A 21,785-nucleotide genomic window follows, 5' to 3' on the forward strand; every position below is an offset into this window, starting at 1 on the left:
ACACTTATTATCTCCAGCCCTATCTCTTCTAAGCTCCACATCCAGATTTTCTACTGCTTACTGGACATCACCACATGGTTTTCATAGCAACTTTAAACTCAGTAACCTTGTCTATCAAACCTGTTTCCCCTACTATATTTCCTATCTCAAATAATGGCCAGTTATTGATTTATTGTCTCTCAGCTCCAAATTCAACACTTTCTGACTGCTCTGTGAAAATATCTGGGCTCTACATTTTTTTCCTTCACCAGTTGGCACTGAGGCTTTGTCAACAGAGGGCGCTGGAGAGACACTGCAGGCGGAAGTTTTGCCTACGTGCCCTTGGCGGCTTTGGCAGTGCTTCCAGCTTCTCCTGTGCCCTACACTTGCAGTACAGGGTGATCAGCCTCACTCGGAGGCCAGCTTCTCCCAGCATTCCCACATACCTCCAGGCAGCTTTGTAGCAGAGTGTCTAAGGTGAGACATCTCTCCATGAACAGCTTTTCCCAGCACCCTAGAAGGGTAGATTTCCAGCAAGTTCCAACAGCACAGCAGCACAGCAACTTCTCTGCCATTCAGTGAGCCATGGAGGAGGCAGAGCCTTGTCATCAGAGGAATAGATGCATATTCTGGATACGGACTTTCCCCCCCTGCCATCCATGGTCTCACAAAAGGCCTTATCCATCACTCCTCACAGCACTGTGTCTGATCAAGGAACTCATTTCATAGTAAAGGAAGTAGAGTAATGGGCTTAACTAACTGGTCTTACCACATATATCATCACCCAAAAGTAGCTAGCCAAACTGATAGGTACAAGTGGTTCCTGAAGACCCAGTTACAAAGCAAGCTGAAAGACAACATTCTAAAAGGATGGGCTTCTGTCCTACAGGATACAGTTAAGAACTGATGTCACTGAACCAGCTGGCAAGGGGGCGGGGGGCTCACCTGCTGGCTGGAGTGACTGACTCTGATTACCAAGGGGGACCTGGCTTCTTGCTACAAAACGAAGGCAGCAAAGACTCTGGAATCCGGGCAGGTGGGCAGGGGGTGGGTGTGTGCGTCTGGGGGTGCTTCTTAGTCATTCCATGCCCAGTAGTAAAGGTTAATGAAAAAACTATAACAACCAAAAAATCAGAGATGACTGAGGGCTCAGACCCTGCAGGAATGAAGGTTTGGGTCGCTCCACCAGCGAAAGAACCCAGAGCAGCTGAGGTGCTGGCTGACAGTGGGGAAGTATGGAATGGGTAGTAAAAGAAGGAAGCCAAAGATACCAACGAGAGCTTGTGACCAATTACAGAAATAAGGATGGCAGTAGTTTTGCATGTTATCGGTTGCTTATCTGTATAGGCCATCTTCTTTTCTCTTCCCTTTTTTCACTTTTTAAGCTGTTGAACAGCTGTTTAAGCTGTTGAGTTTATAATTTAGTCTTTAGGTTACTCCTTATATCTGCTATTCATATATTCATATATTCTTGAAGAGTCTCGTTATTATCTCTTCCTAGCCAATCCCTCATTCTAATAGTGATTCTTTACATTTGTATTAAACTTTCCCTGTTCAAACGACTATGTAGTTTCTCTCTTCTGCCTGGACTCAGACTAATACAACAACAGTACCACATATTAAACTGCCCAGGCAAGAAAGCTGGGAATTATCTTTTACCACACCCTCACCCTCATCCTCCACAGCAAATCGATTCAAGCCAGTTATCAACTTTTATTGATTCTAATTCCTATATCTACACTGAATTAAGATTCTTCCCACCAACTGTCTTAGTTTAGAGCTTTGAAAATTCTCACTGGCTACAGCAACAAATCTCTAACTGGTTTTGCTATGTTTAGTATCTTTTAGTCTTCCTCTGCTGCCAGTGTTTTCTGTCCCAAGATATTTTCAATCTACAGCCATGATTATTTTTGTAAAACGTAAGACCAAATCATTTCATTCTCCTGGCTTAAAGTTCTTTATTCCCATACTTTCAGAATAAAGCTCAGACACCCAAGCTCCTCATGATTTAGCACCTACCTAGTTTTCTGGCAACCTCACCTAAGTAAAGCTTTTACCGTCACCACACTCCCACCACCACAACCAATTTATATTTCTTCTTCCATTACATGGAACGACTTGCCATTTCCCCAGTATGGTTTAAGATATCTCTATCATGTAGCTGGGTCTTTGTACACACTGCTCCCTAAATTGAGAAGACTGTATCACTCAACCTGGATAACTTATTCTTGACAGGACTAAATGTGAGGTAATCAAAGGTTAACAGTATCACTACCTTAGATCTGCACAGTGATTTACACTTTAAAAGGCATACTAACTCATAAAACCCCCCCATTCTAATGTATGCTAGAGAGAATAGGAACACTGAAACAGAAACCCAGGTCTCCCTCTCCTGGTCAAGGTCAGTGCTCTTTCAGTAGGATCATGTCAGATAAGTTTCTCCATCAATGATGAATATAAAACTCAAACTGATTTAATTTTTTCTTACCTCCAGAAAGGTCCATCTTATTGCTCTGTACATTTTCTTCTGGTGAGTCTCTCTGAAGAAGGAAAAAGTAGCATGTTAGTAGACCTTAATTTATCAATGAAAATAAATTAAAAGTGAAGAATTTTACTTTATTTCCTTATTTGTGAAATTTAAGTGGATCATAAAACTTCATTTTTCACTGCCTAATATGATAAAAAAATATTTTTAAAAATAAAACTAAAAAAAAAAAGATACGTGATCAATGTTTTTAGCTAAAACTGTAAAAATAAAGAAGACGTCATGGAAAATTTTATTCTAACCTCAGCATATTCATAAGGACTCAAAATAATTATTTGTTAAGAAAACAAAAAAATGAAATTAGGGTATTAGGGTAAGTTTATGGATCACCATTAAAAGGGAAGGAGGTTGCCAAGAAAACATACTTACCGAAAAACTGATATTTGAAAACTGTTTAACAAATGGATTTATCCATGCTTCTTCTTGTTTGTTTCCACCTTTCATCATTCCCTTTGTAAAATAAAAGAGTAGAAAGATGCCATGGCCATCTCTATTTATCTGGGTATAGTGATGGATTAATAAAACTTCAAGACAATTCCCAACTCTCATTTTTAGCCAATAAATTTCTCCTCCAACCAACTCTTCTCACAGAGTTGTTCATAATTAAAAATCAACTTATTTGATTTTCAACTTCCTTTGCTCCAGTCCTCTGGTATAGCTGTAATGCACAGAGAAATCTCTAAAGGCAAGCAGTCAGAAGGAAAAGACAGAAGCAAAGGGCCTTGATGACCCACAAAAAGTTTAAAAGTCCTCTGGATAATGGAGAACTGTTCATCAGACAGTTTCCAATTTATAAATGAACTGTGTCCTAAAAGATTAACTATAATTTGGATTTGTAGAATTCTCACACAAAACCAAAGTAAGAAGAGTCACCAGGTTTCAGGTTAGTCCAAAGAAACCAATTAAACCCATAATTTAATTATGCTATGTGCACCGTACTGAAAAAACACCATATGTTTCCATATGAAAGAGTATTTTAAAATTCCAATTTATGCTGCCAAGAACACAATATCCCCAGCAGCAACTAAAGCTGGGATTCCTCCTACTTGGTGTTGGCTTTCTGTGGCTGCTTAGGGTATGGGAGGTACGGAAACTACTTGGAGACATGACTTCAGAGAAAAAATGGTCCGTGATTAGCAGTTTGGTAGACAGGGAGGCTGGAAGCCATAGAGACCAAGGCCTCCCATTAACGTGAGGATCACAGAACAATTCTCAGTTTGTTGCCTTCATTTCCCTTTCCCATTGCTACTACCTATTCCTTCTGACTGTGGAACAGAACACAGCTTCGTAATTTCCCCCTAACTGCAGGTCTCTGAAGCAAGCATCTAACCCTTTCCAAGGTTTCTGAAGTGGGCTTTGATTCCTTTTCCTTTTTCACCCCCACCCCATGCCTAACTGGTTGCCAATACCTGTCTCTTTTATTCCAAATGTCTCTCACAACAATCCCTTCTACTAAACATTTATTCTTGCTTCCCAATTCAGGCTGTCCTTTCTAACCAGAATGAATGCAGAAGCTTCCGAACTAAGATCACTAATTCTGGTCTCTCCTCTGTTCCAATTTATCTTTCATACTATCACTGGTTAGCTTTCTTTAAAGAAATTAATTTTAAAAACCAAACTGATGTTGCCTTCTATTCAATTTGATTGGCTCCATATTTTATACAAAATAAAGCTCAAATTCTCTGGCATGTTACTGAAAACACTTTGGTATCTGCCCCTAATCTAACTACAGATTAGATTGTCACCTCTTCTCTAAAATTCTGTTATTTTAGTAACATCAGGCTAACACTTTCCCTAACACACCCCACCCCGAGGCATCTTCCAAATTCAAGCTAACACTCCTTAGAGCAACTCTTAATGCCCCATACCAGACCCTGAGCTCCTTGAAGGTATGCTCTTATCCTAGTGTTTCTGAACCCCCAGCACCAAGCACAGTACCTGGCACACAGCAGAGGCTAAATAAATATTTGCAGTTGCTTTCTAAAAGATTTTTACTAGTAGAAACAAAGGAGAAAGAGTAAAAAGGCTACACACCCTTTCCCTTCTCCTTTTTTTGCCACTCAGACCCTGTAAGGAAAGACAAAGTCACAAAACAGCATGGTCCAGTGGGAAGAACACAGGGTTTGGAATTGGAAGACCTAAACTTAAGTCCTTGCTCTGTCACTTACTAGTTATGCAACTTTGGGCAAGTCACCACTTTTTCCAGTCTCAAATTCCTCATTAGTATTCTATCTCAGAAGGTTATGAGGATCAAATGATTCATGTAAAATATGGGAAAGCACTTCATAAGCTATATGGTGAGGCAATAGGCAAATTCAGCCAAATGAAAAATTTTAAAAATGAAAATGGCAGGTCCTAGACTTAGAATCCCAGGATCAAAAGGGAGGGACCCTGGCAGTGAGCTACTAGGTATCTGACTTCTAAGGTCCCTCAAAAACAAATTGTTCTCAAATAGGGTGGAGAGGATATATTAGAATCACCTGGGGGACTAGGCACATATTTTCAAAATGGTCCCCAAGAAAATCTGACACCAGTGTTCTCAAACCTGGCTCTGCATCAGAAACATTCAGAGAGCTTGTTTAGGACAAGAAACTTGGTCCAATTTCCAAAACAACAGTAGCCTAGGGTATAGGAAATTATACTTTTTAAACAAATGTCATACAATTCTGATGAAGAGCCAGGTTTGGGATAAGATCTGTCCACATTTAAAAGCAAAACAAAACTCTACTCATTCCTAGGGATTTTTGTCACAGGACCTTTCAGGGTGGAGAAGGGACAAAGATGGGGGATGAGTAAGGAGGATGGTAACTCTGGGTAATGCAGAGGTCGGGGACTCCAGGTGAGGAGGTGGAATGGGAGACGAACTGGCAGTGGGATGGAAAGAGTCGACATGGAGATTTGCCCTTCTCTTCATCCTCAGCACTGCAGGTACCACCCTGGGGTAAGGGGTTGTCCCAGGCAGCACTGGTGGAGGGGGAGGAGGAGAGAAATCCCAAGCTGTAGCAGTGGGGAGAAAGGAAGTTCCTGTAGTCTTATGTTTTTCTAGGTGGCTGCCCATACAAGAGGTTCTACCTAAGTTGGGGACTGCATGGACTATACTGATTGCATTAAACGGGTAGGCAGAACATTAATTTTCTGTGGGTAAACTACCTTTGGAATTTAAAGTTTCAAGGGCTTTGCCCTTGAAATGTTTACCTTCGATGACATTTTCTTTGTATATGGTGGCCAATTTAAAGATGAATTAAGCTCTTGAGATGAATTACTATTCCACATTCCAATCTCTACATCCTCTTCCTCTTCCCAGCCAGTGGGGCGATTTCCAGGCAATGGCATATCATCACCACACCAGCCATCTTGCATAGATTTTGGCCCTGATTGTGGATTTGTGATAAAGAGAAACATGCTTTAATCAAACAATTCTTTCTGGAGGCTGAGCATTCATTAAGCAGGCAGAGCAGGGGGAGAACCTAAAAAACCCTCTTTTATCTCCCTTACCAGATCTGCATGGCAAAAATGTATGTTATATGCTGAGCTAAAAGCTACATTAAACAAGAATTTATTTTTATTAAAATTTTCAATAAGACACCTGCCATGCTTTTACAAATCAGAGGGTTCCTAAACATGGGACATCGGTGGCATTCTTGCTCGTACTTGCTTAGCAAGCTGCATGGTGACGCACAGGGCCAAGAGGACGAACAGAATTTTAAAAAATTAATTTTAATACATATTTTTAAGGAGAATGGCCCAAAAGCATAGCAAGTCAAAAGCAGAAAGTATTTATTTCATCTCTATACTCGGCCTTTGGAATTCCTATGGGAATAGTGACAATGTTCATCTGAATATTGAGGGTCCTTCCTGAACTCTGTTCGTTTTCTGTGTAATATTCAGGGAATTATCTGGAACCTGAGCCAGACAGTTTGGACATGTGTCCCCATGACTATTATACTCAGTCTCTCGTGCTGGATAGCATGAAAGTTGCTTGACTATTTCTAAATAATCCAATTTGATAAAATATAATTTAGATTTGGTGAAGTACATGCAAATCATTAATAGTTATACACTTCTAAGAAAAAGAAAAGATAGGAAAATTCAGAAAGGTAAAAAAGCAAACCACATTAACAAGTTCAAAGAGCCAAACAAATAGTGAAATCATCCAGTATGATAATACATGGATACATTATCAATGACATAAGCATTATCCAATTACTTAATTATAGTCAATGAGATCACCACTGCTACAACCAGGAATTATCAATAACTTACCAGATTTGCTTAATGTTTGTGGACCAACAGAGCTGGAGCCCCACGTGGATGTGCTGGATGCCGCAGCAATGGGTTCGCCCCAGCTGGGACCACTGTCTATGGGTTTACCCCATGCTGAAGTACCATTATCCACAGTTGTGGCTGGAGTAGAAGTCTCACCCCAGGGCTCACCCCAGCCTTTAGAAAGTGTGGGAAAAGAAGTCATTAGCACACGGTAAAGGCAATAAGGAATACTTAGGGAACAAAAGAAGACGACCTTCACATTTATGTATTAAATAATAATGTTGTGATAGGCAGAAAGGATGGCATCTGTTTTATGTAAAGAAGACAAATAATTTCCCATTATTATAATTTAACTATATGGTATGAATTTTTTTTTCACCTCTTCTTTCAGAATTGCCCTCTGGGTGTACAGGAGATTCTTTTGAATAACCTTAATTATGGCAAGTCATCCTCCTTTGAAGATGAATTTAACTCCTGGAAAAGTCAAGTCATTCTGAGTCAAACCTAGTGAATTAAAGCAGGTGATCAAGCTGGGTACAGTATGTGTATAAAATTTTTACTATACGTACAACCTTTCAACATCACTGTTCTGGAAAAAGCAATTTACTGTAAGACTAGTAACAGGTAGGCATCCTACTTTTATACATGCTGAACAATGCTTCTTAAAAAATTTATTAGGTTGTCCGAAGCAAGGCAAAGCCAAGCCATAAACACGTTGTTTAAAAGAACCAAAACAGCCTTCCCCTTAGATACATACCTGTTTTTTCTAAGAATTATATCTAAATTAATAATACTCAGAAAAAAAGTTAGGTGCTGAAGGGTTAGTTCATGAAAACACTTCTGTCTCTACATCCAATGGAATATTCAATAAAACCTCCATTAACAAAGGCAACACATCTCGATGACAACTAATGAAAAATGTCATTGTCAAGGTAATTTGCAGAGGATAGGGATTAGTTCCTTGCTATAAGACGAAAGTGGAATATACTAGAAAGATATTATTAAATGTTTTAAGCAAACATACATACATGCTATATCCAATAGACTTAGATTTCATGCCTACTTAAGTAAATTCCTTCTAAGGCCAAATATAGTACCTAGTTTCTTAGAGAGCACTGTGCTTATTAGATGCTTGTTTTATTTCTGGGGATATTTTAGTCAAATAATAAAACCAAAACGTGATGGCTTGACTCAGAAGAACTGAAAAAAAGTGTACAGCATTCCAGCTTGACATCACTTTTCCAATTCTGCCTTCTACAGCATTCCTAACGGAGAATGGAGTATGTGGGATTCACAGCCAACACTGCCAAAGGCAGAGAGCTCTGTTCCCTGATGGTAAACACCTTCCCCATAATTTTCTTCCCTATAAACTTCTCCTGGATTAGAGTTAAAAAAAGCTTTGTGTGCACATCCAAATACTTGGTTAAACAAGTTTTATAATGACAGTAACTTGAAACAAGGTTCACAATACTGTGAAGTACTTTGTAACACAGGCTCCATAAAATAAAAACTCACCAGAGCCACTGCTTGCCTCCTTGTTCGAGATAGCACTTGCAGATGGTAGCAACTGATGTACCTGTGCTTGCTGGTCTGAACGGCTGCTGCCATTTGGGACATTTTTGTTCCACATGTTCACATTTTTGTAGTTGTATTTGCTTGGATCTCCCCAAGCTGAAGTTCCATCATCGATCTCCATTTTGCGACGTATGGATTCTGGGGATGGTTCCTCCCAGCCTGTGGGCTCTTCTTCTTTTGTTGGGGCTGGTATAGGTCCTCCCAGCCAGCCTGTACCAGGAGGTTTGCCTGTAGCTGATGGGATTCCCCAAGATCCGACATCTTGTTGCTTGTTCCAGTCTGGAGAACTGACTGGCTTTGACGAATCTCCCCAACCTAGAGACTGATTAGACTTTGGAGGATCTCCCCATCCCTGGGAAGGATTCGGTTTAGAAGATTCATCCCATCCTGATGAATTATTTGGATTTATGTTATTTCCCCAAGTAAAAGAACTAGTTTTACCAAGTTCGTTCCAACCAGAAACGGACCTATCACTGTCACTACCTCCTGAGCTAGATTTCTTATTAGCCTCACCCCAATGGTTACTCCTTGAAGTTTCTCCCCAGTTATCACTGGCAGAAACGGACCAACCTTGGTTTGATTTTTGTCCATCACCCCATCCCTGTTTGTTCTTTTGCGAATCATTCCATGCAGACTTCTCTTCTTTGCAATTCCCCCACTGATTGCTCTTGGCCATTCCTGTAGCAGCAGAATCATCTTCCCATCCCCCCTGGCAGTTTGAGCCTTTGGAATCTCCCCACCTCAGAGTAGGTTTGGGATCTCCCCACCCCGATACAGATGAGGTATCATTACTACTAGGGCTAGTCTTATCTGTACATGCCCCTGAGTTAAAAGTCTGTGTTGCAGAGCTTCCCCAGGCCTCTGTCCCATTGTCAGTCTTTCTTTCCCCTCTAGGTGATGTTTCGGTATCCCAGGCAGTATTCTGCTTAATAGGAGTCTGTCCCCAACCAGAGTTGGATAGGACACGTGGATCTAAGTCAGTTCTGTTTACAATGCTTTGGAGTAATGTGTGCTGATCAATTTTTCTTCTATCTCTACTCTGATTTTCCCCAGTTACTTTTTCCTCAAGGCGTCCAGTGCTTTCTGTACTACCTTCACTCTCCACTGTACCTCCCGTTTTGGCCCACACACTGTTTTGCTCATTTGTCTGAGATGTGGCAGAACCCTGATCCTCTTCCTCAGTAGATTTCCATCCGTTTGTAAACTTCTTACCATTGCCATTTGCACTGTCACTGGAATGCTGATTGCTAGGCAGTTTGCTCCATTCCACGCTGGGTATATTAGTGCCAGTGTTTTGTGCAGGAGTTCCCCATCCTCTTCGACTTCCTCCAGAATTTGCACCATTTCCCCATGATGCACTCTGGGAATTCACTGCCCCAGACTCCCACACACCTCCTCCTTTATTTGTGTTAACTTGAAAGTTAGTGCCCATAGGCCCATTTATGCCAGGCTGCATTAGAGTTGCATTCACAGTGTCACCATTAGCTTGGCCATTAGGGCTTGAACATTTGTCTCCAGAGTAATTAGAACCATAGGCACCCCATGTAGTACCATAAGAGCCTCCACTTTTTGACTCTCCGTTGCTAAGGTGAGAAAGGGAAGTGCCATTTACAACCGACGGAGCCTGTATCTGAGGATGATTCATTGTGCTCACACGCCAGGCCCCTGCATTACTAGGCAGTTCATTATTCTGTACTGAACCGGAGTTTGGTAAACTAGAGGTCACAAAGTTAGTAGTGTTATTTGGTCCAGTCATTTCAGTGGTAATATTTTGAGGTTGACCACTGAATGAAACCTTCTGTGTACCACTTACTTCAGATTCACAAGTTTCCTGAAGGCTTCCCCAGGTACCATGGGTAGAAGAACCACCCACTTTAGAGTTAATACTCTGATTGTTAGGCATCTGGCCTAAGGTACTGCACTGAATATTGATGCCAGAACTGCCACTCCCTACAGGCCCTTTTAGGGCAAGTCCGTTGTTCTCTAACACTGGCCAGGCACCATGGTTGCTAGCTGAATTCAAAGTGCTTGGATTTAACCCTCCATTTGATGAAGAACTTACAGTGCCCCAAGCATTCATTCTATTGTTGCTACTTTCTGATTTGCTTTCAGGAGCATCCACAGAGACCTGACATGTGCTTATTATGGCTCCATGGGAAAAACCCCATGGCCCAGTACTACTTCCATGGCCCACATTATTGCTGCTGCTACCAACCACAAACTTGTTTTGGGATCCAAGTCCAGTGCTATTCCGAAGGCCATCATTTTCACCACCTGTGCTCCCTGAAGCCATGATAGTGATGTTTCTCTCTGATTCAGAACTGGAGGCAGAATCAGCATCCACACATTCTGAAGCCAACTCTAGATCACTGCCAGGGACTGAGGGCCATGCTTCTTTTTCAGGCGAGTCGTTTACAACAGCATTCTTACAGTTTGTGCTAGAGTCACTTGTAGAAGACACAGGTCCCTGCTGCGAATTTTCATAATGGGATCCTGAAGTATTGTGGTTTATATCTAGAATAAAGAAGAAGCACAAAAATGTATGAAATGTTTGGAAAACTGATGAATATATTATAAATGTACATGGCTCCTCAACATCAACAAGCTATAATACTTGGCAGTATAATTACAAAGGCATTCGTTATATCTCAGCCACCAATTTTCCATATCCAATAATTAATTCCACATAGGCAGGGAATTTTGCTGCTTTCTTCACTGATGTTATTCCAAGAGCCTAGAGCAGTAGCTGGAACATAGGAGTTCCTCAATAAATATTTGAATGAGTGAATTGTTAACATATCAGCAAGTAAAGAATTTGGAGTCAGGAAGGACAAGGTAGTAATGATGTATCAGGATAATGGAGCAACCCAGGCTTGGAGGCCCAACATGGGAAAGAAGGGGCTGGGATATAAACGGTTAAAGACAAGTGAACAGGCCAAACTTGATAAAATGTATTAGAAATCCTTTTCTATCCACACTTTTTTAGAATAGCTTTTTCACAACTGTTTTGGGTATTACAACAAGTTTATAAGAATTATAAAGCCTTTTCCATTATATTTCCATTTCATTAGTGTTCATATTCAATCTGAAAAATACTACATGCAAGTAAAAATAATTTTAGTTCTACTCTCCTTCATAAAAATGTCTTAATAGCCATGTTTATTAGAAGACAACAGAAAAATGGTTGATATGCTGAAGATCAAAGTTATGATTAAAAAATCAATTGCTGACATTTGAAGACATTAATGACTGGTCACATAATCCTGTCGTAGACTTACTGCTACGTACTGATGTTATCATCTAGTTATTGTACTGCATGTAGGGCAGGCAGTTTTAGTGCTTCTAATGCTTTCCCAAATTCATTACTCTCATTCAGTTTAAGGATCTGGTAGATGGAAATCCTCAGAAATATTAACCTGCATAAGATGTTTGCATTTAGACTGTCCCTAGCGGGTTGTCCCTAGCGGGTTGCTCATATTGTAGTTCTCTACTACAGTAGTAATCAGAATCATATGCAGTGTTTTCTCAGTAATACATATGCTCAAGTCACATCCCAGATGCAATGAACCAACCACCAGGCATTGTAAGCCCAGAAAGTTAAGTGTCACTCACTATAAGGGTATTGCTAATATGGAAAATCAGGTTCATCTTGCATCATTTTCTCTCAAAGCACAATTGTTAAGCAGCAAAAGGTGATGAGCTAGAAAGAGTAGCAAAAAAAAGGACTAGACAGAGACCAGAAATATACACATAATTCACCAAATATAGATATACAGATATAGATATATAGATATATATAAAGCTCTGTGACTGTGACTTCTGCTCTCTGATTAAGAATCATTTGGCAGTTTTAAGCTGCCAGGTAAAGCTTTTCATCTTTCAGTGCCCATGGGGAGGATTTTTCTCATGAAATAAAGGATACTAACATGTCGCTCAGTCTCACTGGGTAAAGGCAAATCTACAGACCAGCACTGCACTGTCAGCAACACCATTTGGCGCTCTGGAGCACGTGCTTTATGTGCAATGTTGTCACTGAATCCTTGAAACAACCCTAGAGCACAGGCATTACCTTCACTTTACAGATGAGGAAATCGAGGCTCAAAGGTTGTAGAAAATAAGGTAAGAAAGGCAAGATTCATCATTAGGTAAAAAAGCAAGGTGACTCAGAACATGGCTGGAACTCTAGAGATACCCAGGTTCAAGTCTGGACTCTATGTAGTAGCTGTCTGACCAAACCTGCAAAATGGGGATACAAACAGTACGTACGTACTTCTTTACCTGGTTGTTTAGTTAACCTACTGTCATATGCCAAGTATGTAGCTCAGTGCCGGTTTCAAATAAGTGCTCCATGAAGGGCAGTTTGGTGTAGTAATTAAGAGCAAAACTCTGAAGCCAGCCTGCTTGGGTTTAAAAGCCGCTCTGCCATTTACCAGCTATGTGACCACAGGTAAGATCCTCAATCTTTCTGTGCCTTAGTTTCTTCATCTGTAAAGTGGGAATAGTAACAGTACCTATCTCAAACAGTTGTGAGGATTAAATGATTAATAATTAAAAGTGCTTTGAACCATATCTGATCCAGATTAGGTACTTAATAAATGAGGACCATTATTTTCATTAATTAATGTGTATCAGTGATTTTCAGTCCTATCTCTAAAGCACATGTCATTCCACCATGCCTCCCTCAAGAAGAACAAAATTAGAAATCATATACGAAATTGCTTACTTTAAATCTCCATTTAGATATCTCAAAAAGGATGCCAGCTCCTAGATTATACCCCTACAGGTGCCTCCTCCCAAAGGAAAAAACAATCCTGCTTCTTTACTAGTTTTCCTCATCTCAGTAAGTTTCCTAAAACCTAACATTTATCCTTGATTCCCTCCTGTGCCTAGCAAAACCAAAACATCACGAAGTCCCAAATCCATCCACTTTTCTCCAAATCTAAAACAATCAAGCCATCATCATCATCATCTCATGGACTATAGCAAAATGGGATGAAAAAAGATCCTAATTGTAATGGCCACAAAAACTATAAAGGAAGTTGGGGGGCTTCCCTGGTGGCGCAGTGGTTAAAAATCCGCCTGCCAATGCAGGGGACACAGGTTCAAGCCCTGGTCCCGGAAGATCCCACATGCCACGAAGCAACTAAGCCCGTGCGCCACAACTAGAGCTCACGTGCAGCAACTACTGAAGCCCGCGTGCTCTAGGGCTCGCGTGCCACAACTACTGAGCCAGTGTGCTGCAACTACTGAAGCCCGTGCGCCTAGAGCCCGTGATCCTCAACAAGAGAAGCCACCACAATGAGAAATCCGCACACCACAACGAAGAGTAGCCCCGCTCGCCGCAACTAGAGAAAGCCCACACGCAGTAATGAAGATCCAACACAGCCAAAAAATAAAAAACTATAAAGGAAGTTGGAATAAAGCTAACATAAATACTTTAAAAAGTCATATATGATTAAACTTTACTGCAGACCATAGCAGACAACTTAAGTATAGAAACTTGTTCCTCAATAGGAATATATAACAATGTTCCTTTTAAGTTTAATTCAATTATAAAAAAATACTAACAAGAGTCTGTAATTTGATTAAAGTGATTTAAAAGTTCACGTAAAACAAATAAGAGGATTAAACAAACTCCTGTTATCATGTAACAGTTAAATAGCACTGTACTACCAGAGTACATAAGAACTTCAATTGAACAGAAAAAGTAATCCAGAAACAGCCCCAAGTATATTATCTAAGGTTATATGTCAACGGTTAGCATTTTAAATCAGCAAAAGGAATATTCAATACTTTATAAAGATTTTTTTAAATGGACAACCTATCAAAAACAATACCAAATGATTCAGTGTTAAGACGAAACCAAGAAGTTACTTGTGAATGAGAATTTTTTATACATAAAAGCAAAGAAAGAAACCATTAAAAAAACAGAGATTGGACTACTTAAAGTTTTTCTTTTTTTTTAATGCCCAAATACATCAAAAGCAAAAAGCCCCAGAAAACAGCAGAATACACTTGGCAAACCAATTCTATCGCCTTTAATGTTAGTGAAACTTTCTCTCACAATCTGGTCATGACCTAGTTTGGAGGTGGTAATGTTCTAAATTTGCCTTTTGCCGTGTACTCCCATGCATTTTAGGAAAATAAGAGATGCCATCAGTAATTATTAGCTAAAATTCCATTTTTAATCTGGAACCTACTTGACACTTTCCCAAAAACCTAAATTAAAAGGCTATCTCAAAAGCTGCATTTACCAAGGCTGGATCACAAAGCCATTTTTGTTACAAAAAACACTGCAGCTTAGATAGAAAAATAAAAATCTAAGAGTAGGGGAGTGGGATAGGGAGTCAGGGTGGGGGTGGGGCGATTACTAGCCTGTCTAAAATTATAAAAAGTGCAGGACTCCTCAGCAATCATGACTAAAACATTTCAGAGTCAGAGACTACTTCAGAATTGGAAGAAGTCAAATAATATATTTCCCTTACACATAAGGAAGCCAAAAGCCATCATTACAAATGATCTGGAAGACAAACATATAGAAACATCATTAAGTAGAAGATGATAATTACACTTTTCCAGGAAAGGGGACAGTTCAGTATTACTGAGTGTAATGCGAAATACAAATTTTAAACTAAGATTTGGAAGACTGAACTTAACTGAGAAACATCTGAAGTCCAAAATGTCATCAGCATACTACTCTCATACAAAATTGCCTTAGGAAGACTGAGGGCAGCTCTAGCACCATACCTCAAAAAGAATATTAAAAAAAAAAAAAAAAAAAAAAAAGGAACTCCCTGGCGGTCCAGTGGTTAGGACTCTGCGCTTTCACTGCTGAGGGCCCTGGTTCAATTCTTGGCTGGGGAACTAAGATCCCGCAAGCCATGAGGCATGGCCAAAGGAAAAAAAAAAGAAGGACATAGCAGTGCATTATGTAGCACCTATTCAGAAAGAAGATATGTGGGGTAGAGCAAAGACTGGTGATAATTCAAGGGAATTGCATAATTCATTCAGGAAGAATTTAGATCCAGGAAAATTCATACAATTTCCTAATTAAATATGTATCATGTAACAAAATGGCTAAATATGTGCTTTCTGCCTTAAAGACTTCCAATCTCACCAAAAATAAAGACCTTCAGAAGTTAACAGTATTTAGGTTTTATAGTATTTCCAGGAAGTATGAACTGTTATCATTGGGAATATGAGAGAAACTTAGATGCACAATTTCAAACAGTACTTGAGTGAGAAAGTTAAAAATGTTTCCTTAGGGACTTCCCTGGTGGCGCAGTGGTTAAGAATCCGCCTGCCAATGCAGGGTACATGGGTTTGAGCCCTGGTCCGGGAAGATCCCACATGCCGCAGAGCAACTAAACCTGTGCGCCACAACTACTGAGCCTGTGCTCTAGAGCCCGCGAGCCACAACTACTGAAGCCCACGTGCCTAGAGTCCGCACTCCACAACAAGAGAAGCCACCACAATGAGAAGCCCGCACACCACAGTGAAGAGTAGCCCCCGCTCACCGCAAGTAGAGAAAGCCTGTGTGCAGCAACGAAGACCCAACGCAGCCAAAAAAACTTAAAAAAAAGTATCCTTAGTTATTCTAGCCTCTAGTCCAAGGGCTGGCAAACGTTTTCTGTAAAGGTCCAATTAGCAAAGATTTTAGGTTTTGCCAGCCAGATGGCCTCTGTGGCAACTACTTACCATAGTAGCTGGAAAGCAGCCATAGATAACATGTAAATGAACGGGCATGGCAGGTTAAAGAAGACAAATGCAATACCACAACCAAATGCAGTGTATGGATCATGACTGGTTTCTGGGGTAGGGACTGTGGGGAGACGACTATAGAAGACATTCATAGGGTTGTTGCTCTAGACCAGGTGGTGAGTGTCTGAACCAGGTCAATGGTGGCAGCAGTGCAGAGGAGAGAGGAAAGCTGAGAGATGTTCTGGAGTTAAGATCAGCAGGGCATGATAAACCAGTGGCCTGTAGACATGAAGAAGAAGGAGAGTTAAGCATGATTTTAAGAGTTCTAGATGGGTGACTGGATGAATGGGGTTGCCGACCTTTTGAGCAATGGGATCCAGAAGGAGAAACTGGTGTGTGGCAAGATAATGAGTTCGATTCTGGACATGCTGAGTTTGAAGGGCCCAACATCAGCTGAAGAAATCCAGAAGACATGGAACCTAAAACTGGGGAGAGAGATGAAACAAAGCCTTGGGAGGGAGTAACATCTGAAAACTGGTCAAAGAAAAATGAAAGAACGAAAGAGCTTTAAAAAGGAGGAAGTGGTCAATGATAAAAAACGTAGATATATGTTAAGAATGGAAAAGTCTATTTTGTAACCACAATTAAAAATAAAAAAAGTCTGGATTTGGCACACAGAAGATCAGTGCCCTTAGTAAGAGCTACTTTAGTCAAGTGAGCAGGAGCCAGACTCCAGAGGAATGAAGTGATGTATCAGAGATTCCAAGTCTAGAGTATTTCTGCAAGAACTCTAAAAGTAGAGAGAAATTCTACAATAGCCCCAAGAGAATGGGAGTTTAAAGGAATTTATTTTAAAGATTATAAAGACTTGAATATGTTTACAGACCAAGGGACAAGTTGAGAGCAAGAAGTGGAAGTTACAGGACAGCGAGGATGTGTACTACACCGAAAAGACAGTGACGAGCACAGCTGGATGGACAGTATTTTAATCTTTAAACATCTCTGGAAACTTTAAGTTTCTTAAAAAAATTGAAACGTAGGAAAATCTATAGTGTAATATAAAAAACACTCACACACCCCTCACCTTAAGGTATATACTACTAATATAATAGAAAACTCCTGTGTACCCCTCTCTTGATTACATCTCCTTTCTTCTACAGTAGGTAACTGAGTGGTAACCACACAAAATGCTATATTTGAGTTTACTCATAAGCAAAATATGTTGTTTTGCAAGCTTTATATTTTATATAAATGATATCACACTATAAACAAAGACTTTTTGGTACCATCTGCAAAAATGTGAACATGAACTACGTATCACAGGATATTGCTGAAAATATCCCTCTTCTGCTTAACGGTGACTGTGGTATCATGGTTGTATAGAAGACTATCCTTATTCTTTAAGAAATTACCTGTGGAAGTATTAAGGGTGAAGTGCAATGAACATTTGTGCACACGTGTGCATATGTATGTATATATAATGTACTAATAACGGATGGATCTGAATCTATTTAACTTTTCTGCATGTGTCATGTCAGCTGGATGATAAAAATGTGGGTTGGAACACTCTGCCCCATAAGAACAATACTGCTGCCAGCCCTGTTAAGCATAAGTCCCCCAAATCCTTTATCACACAGCCTTCAGGCCCCCCAATTCAAGGGTTTTTTTGGGGGAGGAGCAAGGCCTGATACCTTAAGGCTCTAAGAAATCAACTGCAAAAGAGAGGTCCTTCAGTGATGACTGAAACCATCACTAAGTGTTTGAGGCACAGCCACCAACTGGCAGCTCAGCCTGCCGCGTCGTGCGGTTTGACCAGCACAGGTTCTAAAAACTTAAAATGAGAATGTAAAGGTAGTCAGGCAGGGTACAAAATTAGTACATTTACCACAGTTCCCATTACTTCTTTTCATCCTTTACTCCACTTACCTGCTAGCCTATGAAGGCATTTAGTTTGTGTGACCTCTAATTCAGAAAATACCTAATGTCATCTAGGTACTATCCCTCTTCCTTGACTGCAGTGAACAAACGAGAAATGCATTCTGTGAGGACAAGGGAAGTGTATCCAGAACTCATCTTTACCATGCAAACTTGTAAGTAAATTTCTATGTATGTATTGCATGTATTAATTTAAATGTCAGATCTATTCCATTACCTATCTCTGTTCAGGAAACAAAAAAACCAAAAACAAGTACAAAGAGACAAAACAGTTAAGATTATGTTCTCACATTTCTGAACTACATGTAATTCACAACATGCAATTTTGGGGTTTCTGGGCTATTGTTCATGCTGTTTGTACTGTCCAGTACGCTGCTCTTGATTGATTGCTAAGCTATTCTCTAATCTGCAAAATGAAAATTAAACATGTTAATACAGTGTGTGGGTCATAAGCACCCCATAAGGGTTAGTCACTATATTATTATTATTATTGTTGTTATATTATTATTAGCCCTTCAGGAGCCAGGAGACACCTAAGAAGTCCTCCCTAATTCACAGACACCCAATGCCCTATTATGTGACTAGTGTTTCTATTATCATTTCTAGTAGCACCTACAAAAATATTTTAAGGTAAATACGTGACTATGCTGTTAAAGGGGGAGTCATAAATGTTTAAAACAAGACAAAAGCACAAGTCTGGTTCTTCTGCAGAATGCTTTGCCTTCATCCTCTGCATTCTCTAGCTGCGTGGGGATTTAATTTTAAACCTCAGGCAGATTGCTGCATCCTCCTTATTTCCATCGTAACCTCCACATTAACGCAGTCCACCTTTGTAAAGTTGTTTTAGAAACAGGTGGGATATTTTCCCTTCTCAGCCTTTTTTCGAAGACTTCTTCCTATGCCCACATCGTAGGCTTTCTTTTCATCTGAATGTATACCCATAACACTTTTGGGTTTCTTGACCCATACCAATTTTTGAGAAGTAAGATTCTTATACTCCCATTGTTTCCATTTCAAAAACGGCTTTGCTCTTTCATTTCCCAAATTGAAAAAGCATATTCAACATATATTTTCTAAATTTACTATCCCACTTTCCTGTTTGTTAATGATCATACCACTATTACTTAGCTTGCAGTAGGTACTCAAGCATTTGTTGTATAAATAACCTCTCCTAGGTTTTAACCACAATGATGCTGATGACTCAGTACATCTGCTTTGCTTCCAACCTGACTTCCCAGAAGAACTTCAAACCAAATTATTAATTGCTTGGCATTAGATCTAACATATCTAAGCCAGACTCTTCCTCCTGAAAAGTGCAGGTCCTTCGGTAAAAGTTTCAGGGAAGATAATTCATTCAGTGCCTAAATATTAGGCACTAAACTAGCTGCTTTAACATGTCACATAATATCATCCTCAAAGCAACCTTACAGATTGGGTACTACACTTTACAGATTAGCAAAGACAGTCAGATAAGTTAAGTGATTTGGCCAAGCTTATGCAAGAAAGTGTGTAGGGGAGTAGAAGTAAGTATTAACTTGGGCTGATAATTTAAGTTTGCATCCTTTCCAATAACGCGCTTCTCTAATTACCTATGCTCGAAAAATCACATCTGTGCCCTCTTCCTCCTTACCTATCACTACCAATATGCTGCCAAAGCAAAGCACGGTTGTTATGAACATAGCTTTGGAGTCAGACAGATCTCGATGTGAGTGCAGGCTCTGCTACTTATTAACTGTGAAATACCATATTACAATGTAGAGTAGCTCCTGGTATATGTAAGAGAGCATAGAGGTAGAAAGTGAATATTCTACCTGAGATAGTTAGGAAAGGCTGCTCAAACGAGACTCGAACACACGTAACAATTAAGTAACCTGCCAAGGTCACACATGCTGGTATATGGTGGAACTAGGACTTCAAAACCAGGTCCATCTGGCTCTAGAGACTCTGTTCATTACCAGTCTGCTACTGTTTTCATGTGTGGGAACCTTGATTATCCTCAATTCTCTATATGACTTGTGGTAAAAGTGTCAAAATAGTTCAATAAGTGAATGGACAAACCAGTCGTCAGAACATATCAAAACAAACTGGGCTTTGAGAAAACTGTAATCACATACTGGATTTATCTTCTGCCTCACAATCATTACTGAGCTGAGAAAAGCCATTCTGAGGCAATAACTGAAATGCATGTGCTCTGAACAGAATTTTCATGGGTGGTAGTCTCTTTGCGGCACGTGGTAACTGATCTCAAGCCATTTTTGTCTTGGTGCCTCAGTTTCCTCTACTGAAAAGTGGAGATAAGAACAGCTTACACCTCTCAGGACTGTTGAGGATTAAATGCAATAACGTGCACAGTTGCTTAGCACGTGACTTGGTGGGGGGGGGTGCTCAATTTTAGCGATAGTCTTATAATCAATTTTAGCTATAAGCTGTATATTAAAATGGGTAAAATCTGGAGGGAGAGCTCTAGTTAACCTACAGGAAACATTTTCAGATTCCCCATTCATAACTTCTGTATAGAATTCTTATTTTTACAACACAGATACTGATGAATACAAATACATATCACCAAACAGGCATGAGTTTATAAACTTGCTACACTGCTAATGACGACAGTTGGAGTCTCGTAAGAAATGCCTTCTCTCACCTGACTGGGTTTTGCTGATCTGCACCTCTCCGTTATTTTGTGGCTGTTGATTTGTTAGAGCACTGCTCTCTGACTGGCTGCTTAACACTTTAACAGCAGATCCCAGGTTTGCTGCTATGACAGGAAAATGCTGACCCCTCTTTAGAAGCTGCTTATGCTCCTGGTGGCGAAATCGAGGTGGAACGTCGCGCGGATGCCGAGGCAAGGCCTGTGGTGGCTGCGGCTGCGGCGGCTGCTGGGGCTGCGGCGGCGGCTGCGGCGGCGGCTGCTGACTGTTGGCTGTGGCTCGCTTGGCATTATTATTAGTGCTGGTTGCTGTGGAAGTGCCGTTATTAGAGTTGGCAGGCTGAGGCTGGCTTACACTGGGCTTTATCTGTTCTGGCACTAATCCCAACAAAAGAAAAGGGGTGGAAAAGATTAGCCAGTAAAGTGCACCTCCATTGCAAGCCATCTAAGTAAAAAGGCACTAAGAAAAACAATCCTAAAGGAACAGAAGCTTTACGTGTGCAGGGATATCCTTCCTCATTCACGGGCTCCAGTTTTCTTGAGAAGGATCACTGCCAAGCGTCAAATTTTACTTCTGCTAACTACCTATCTGATAAGGGAATGGACACCAGTCAGCATTCCCTGTCCTGGATGACAGTTCATGCTCACCATCTCCTTCCCATATTATCTCCAATTAGAGAACAAGCACTGTTTATACAACTCTGGAACTCACAATAACTAAAATAACAAAGGTGACAAATCAAGTTTTGGTAATCCCGAAAGAATCCTCAATTCCCCCGTAACTGTTCTTAATCTGCCTCATGTTTAATGTGCTTGGTCCCTATTTTTCATCTTTGAAAGACAACACAGAGTAAGGGTAGAAAATAATCCTGCTAGTTCCCTTACAAAACAGCAAAGTTAACACTGTTTTTTGTTATTAAAATGTAAAGCCTGAATCAAATAAGACAAATTCAGAATTGGGATGTATATACAAAGATCACAGACTGAAATCTATGAGACTAACCAAAATTGGAGAAATAACTTGGATACCCTGTCTTAAGCAAGTCTGAAAAACAGCTATCTGTCTAAGGTATGAACAACCAGAGACTATAGTGAATTTCTGGACTCCTAAAGGAGATTAAATAAGTAAATAAA

At 40.2% G+C, this 21,785-nt stretch overlaps 1 protein-coding gene across 5 annotated transcripts in view; it reads right to left on the reverse strand.

Annotated features, from left to right (window-relative positions):
* The window catches only part of TNRC6A (trinucleotide repeat containing adaptor 6A), a 97,206-nt gene that overhangs the window by 29,551 nt on the left and 45,870 nt on the right, over nt 1-21,785 (reverse strand). For 3 of the 5 annotated variants that reach the window (XM_022588503.3, XM_089896009.1, XM_089896007.1), the window contains 7 exons: nt 20,646-21,029; nt 8,306-10,879; nt 6,788-6,964; nt 5,720-5,895; nt 4,559-4,591; nt 2,894-2,974; nt 2,468-2,519 (listed from right to left, as the gene is read on the reverse strand). In XM_022588503.3, coding sequence (XP_022444211.2) covers nt 2,468-2,519; nt 2,894-2,974; nt 4,559-4,591; nt 5,720-5,895; nt 6,788-6,964; nt 8,306-10,879; nt 20,646-21,029 — 3,477 coding nt within the window. The remainder of the gene's footprint in view (nt 1-2,467; nt 2,520-2,893; nt 2,975-4,558; nt 4,592-5,719; nt 5,896-6,787; nt 6,965-8,305; nt 10,880-20,645; nt 21,030-21,785) is intronic. The other 2 variants (XM_089896008.1, XM_089896010.1) reach the window with 2 other exon arrangements.

This window comes from Delphinapterus leucas, chromosome 15 (genome assembly GCF_059928025.1).
Source record: "Delphinapterus leucas isolate spDelLeu-1000000601 "Yukka" chromosome 15, BTC_Dleu_Yukka2, whole genome shotgun sequence".
NCBI lineage: Eukaryota > Metazoa > Chordata > Mammalia > Artiodactyla > Monodontidae > Delphinapterus > Delphinapterus leucas.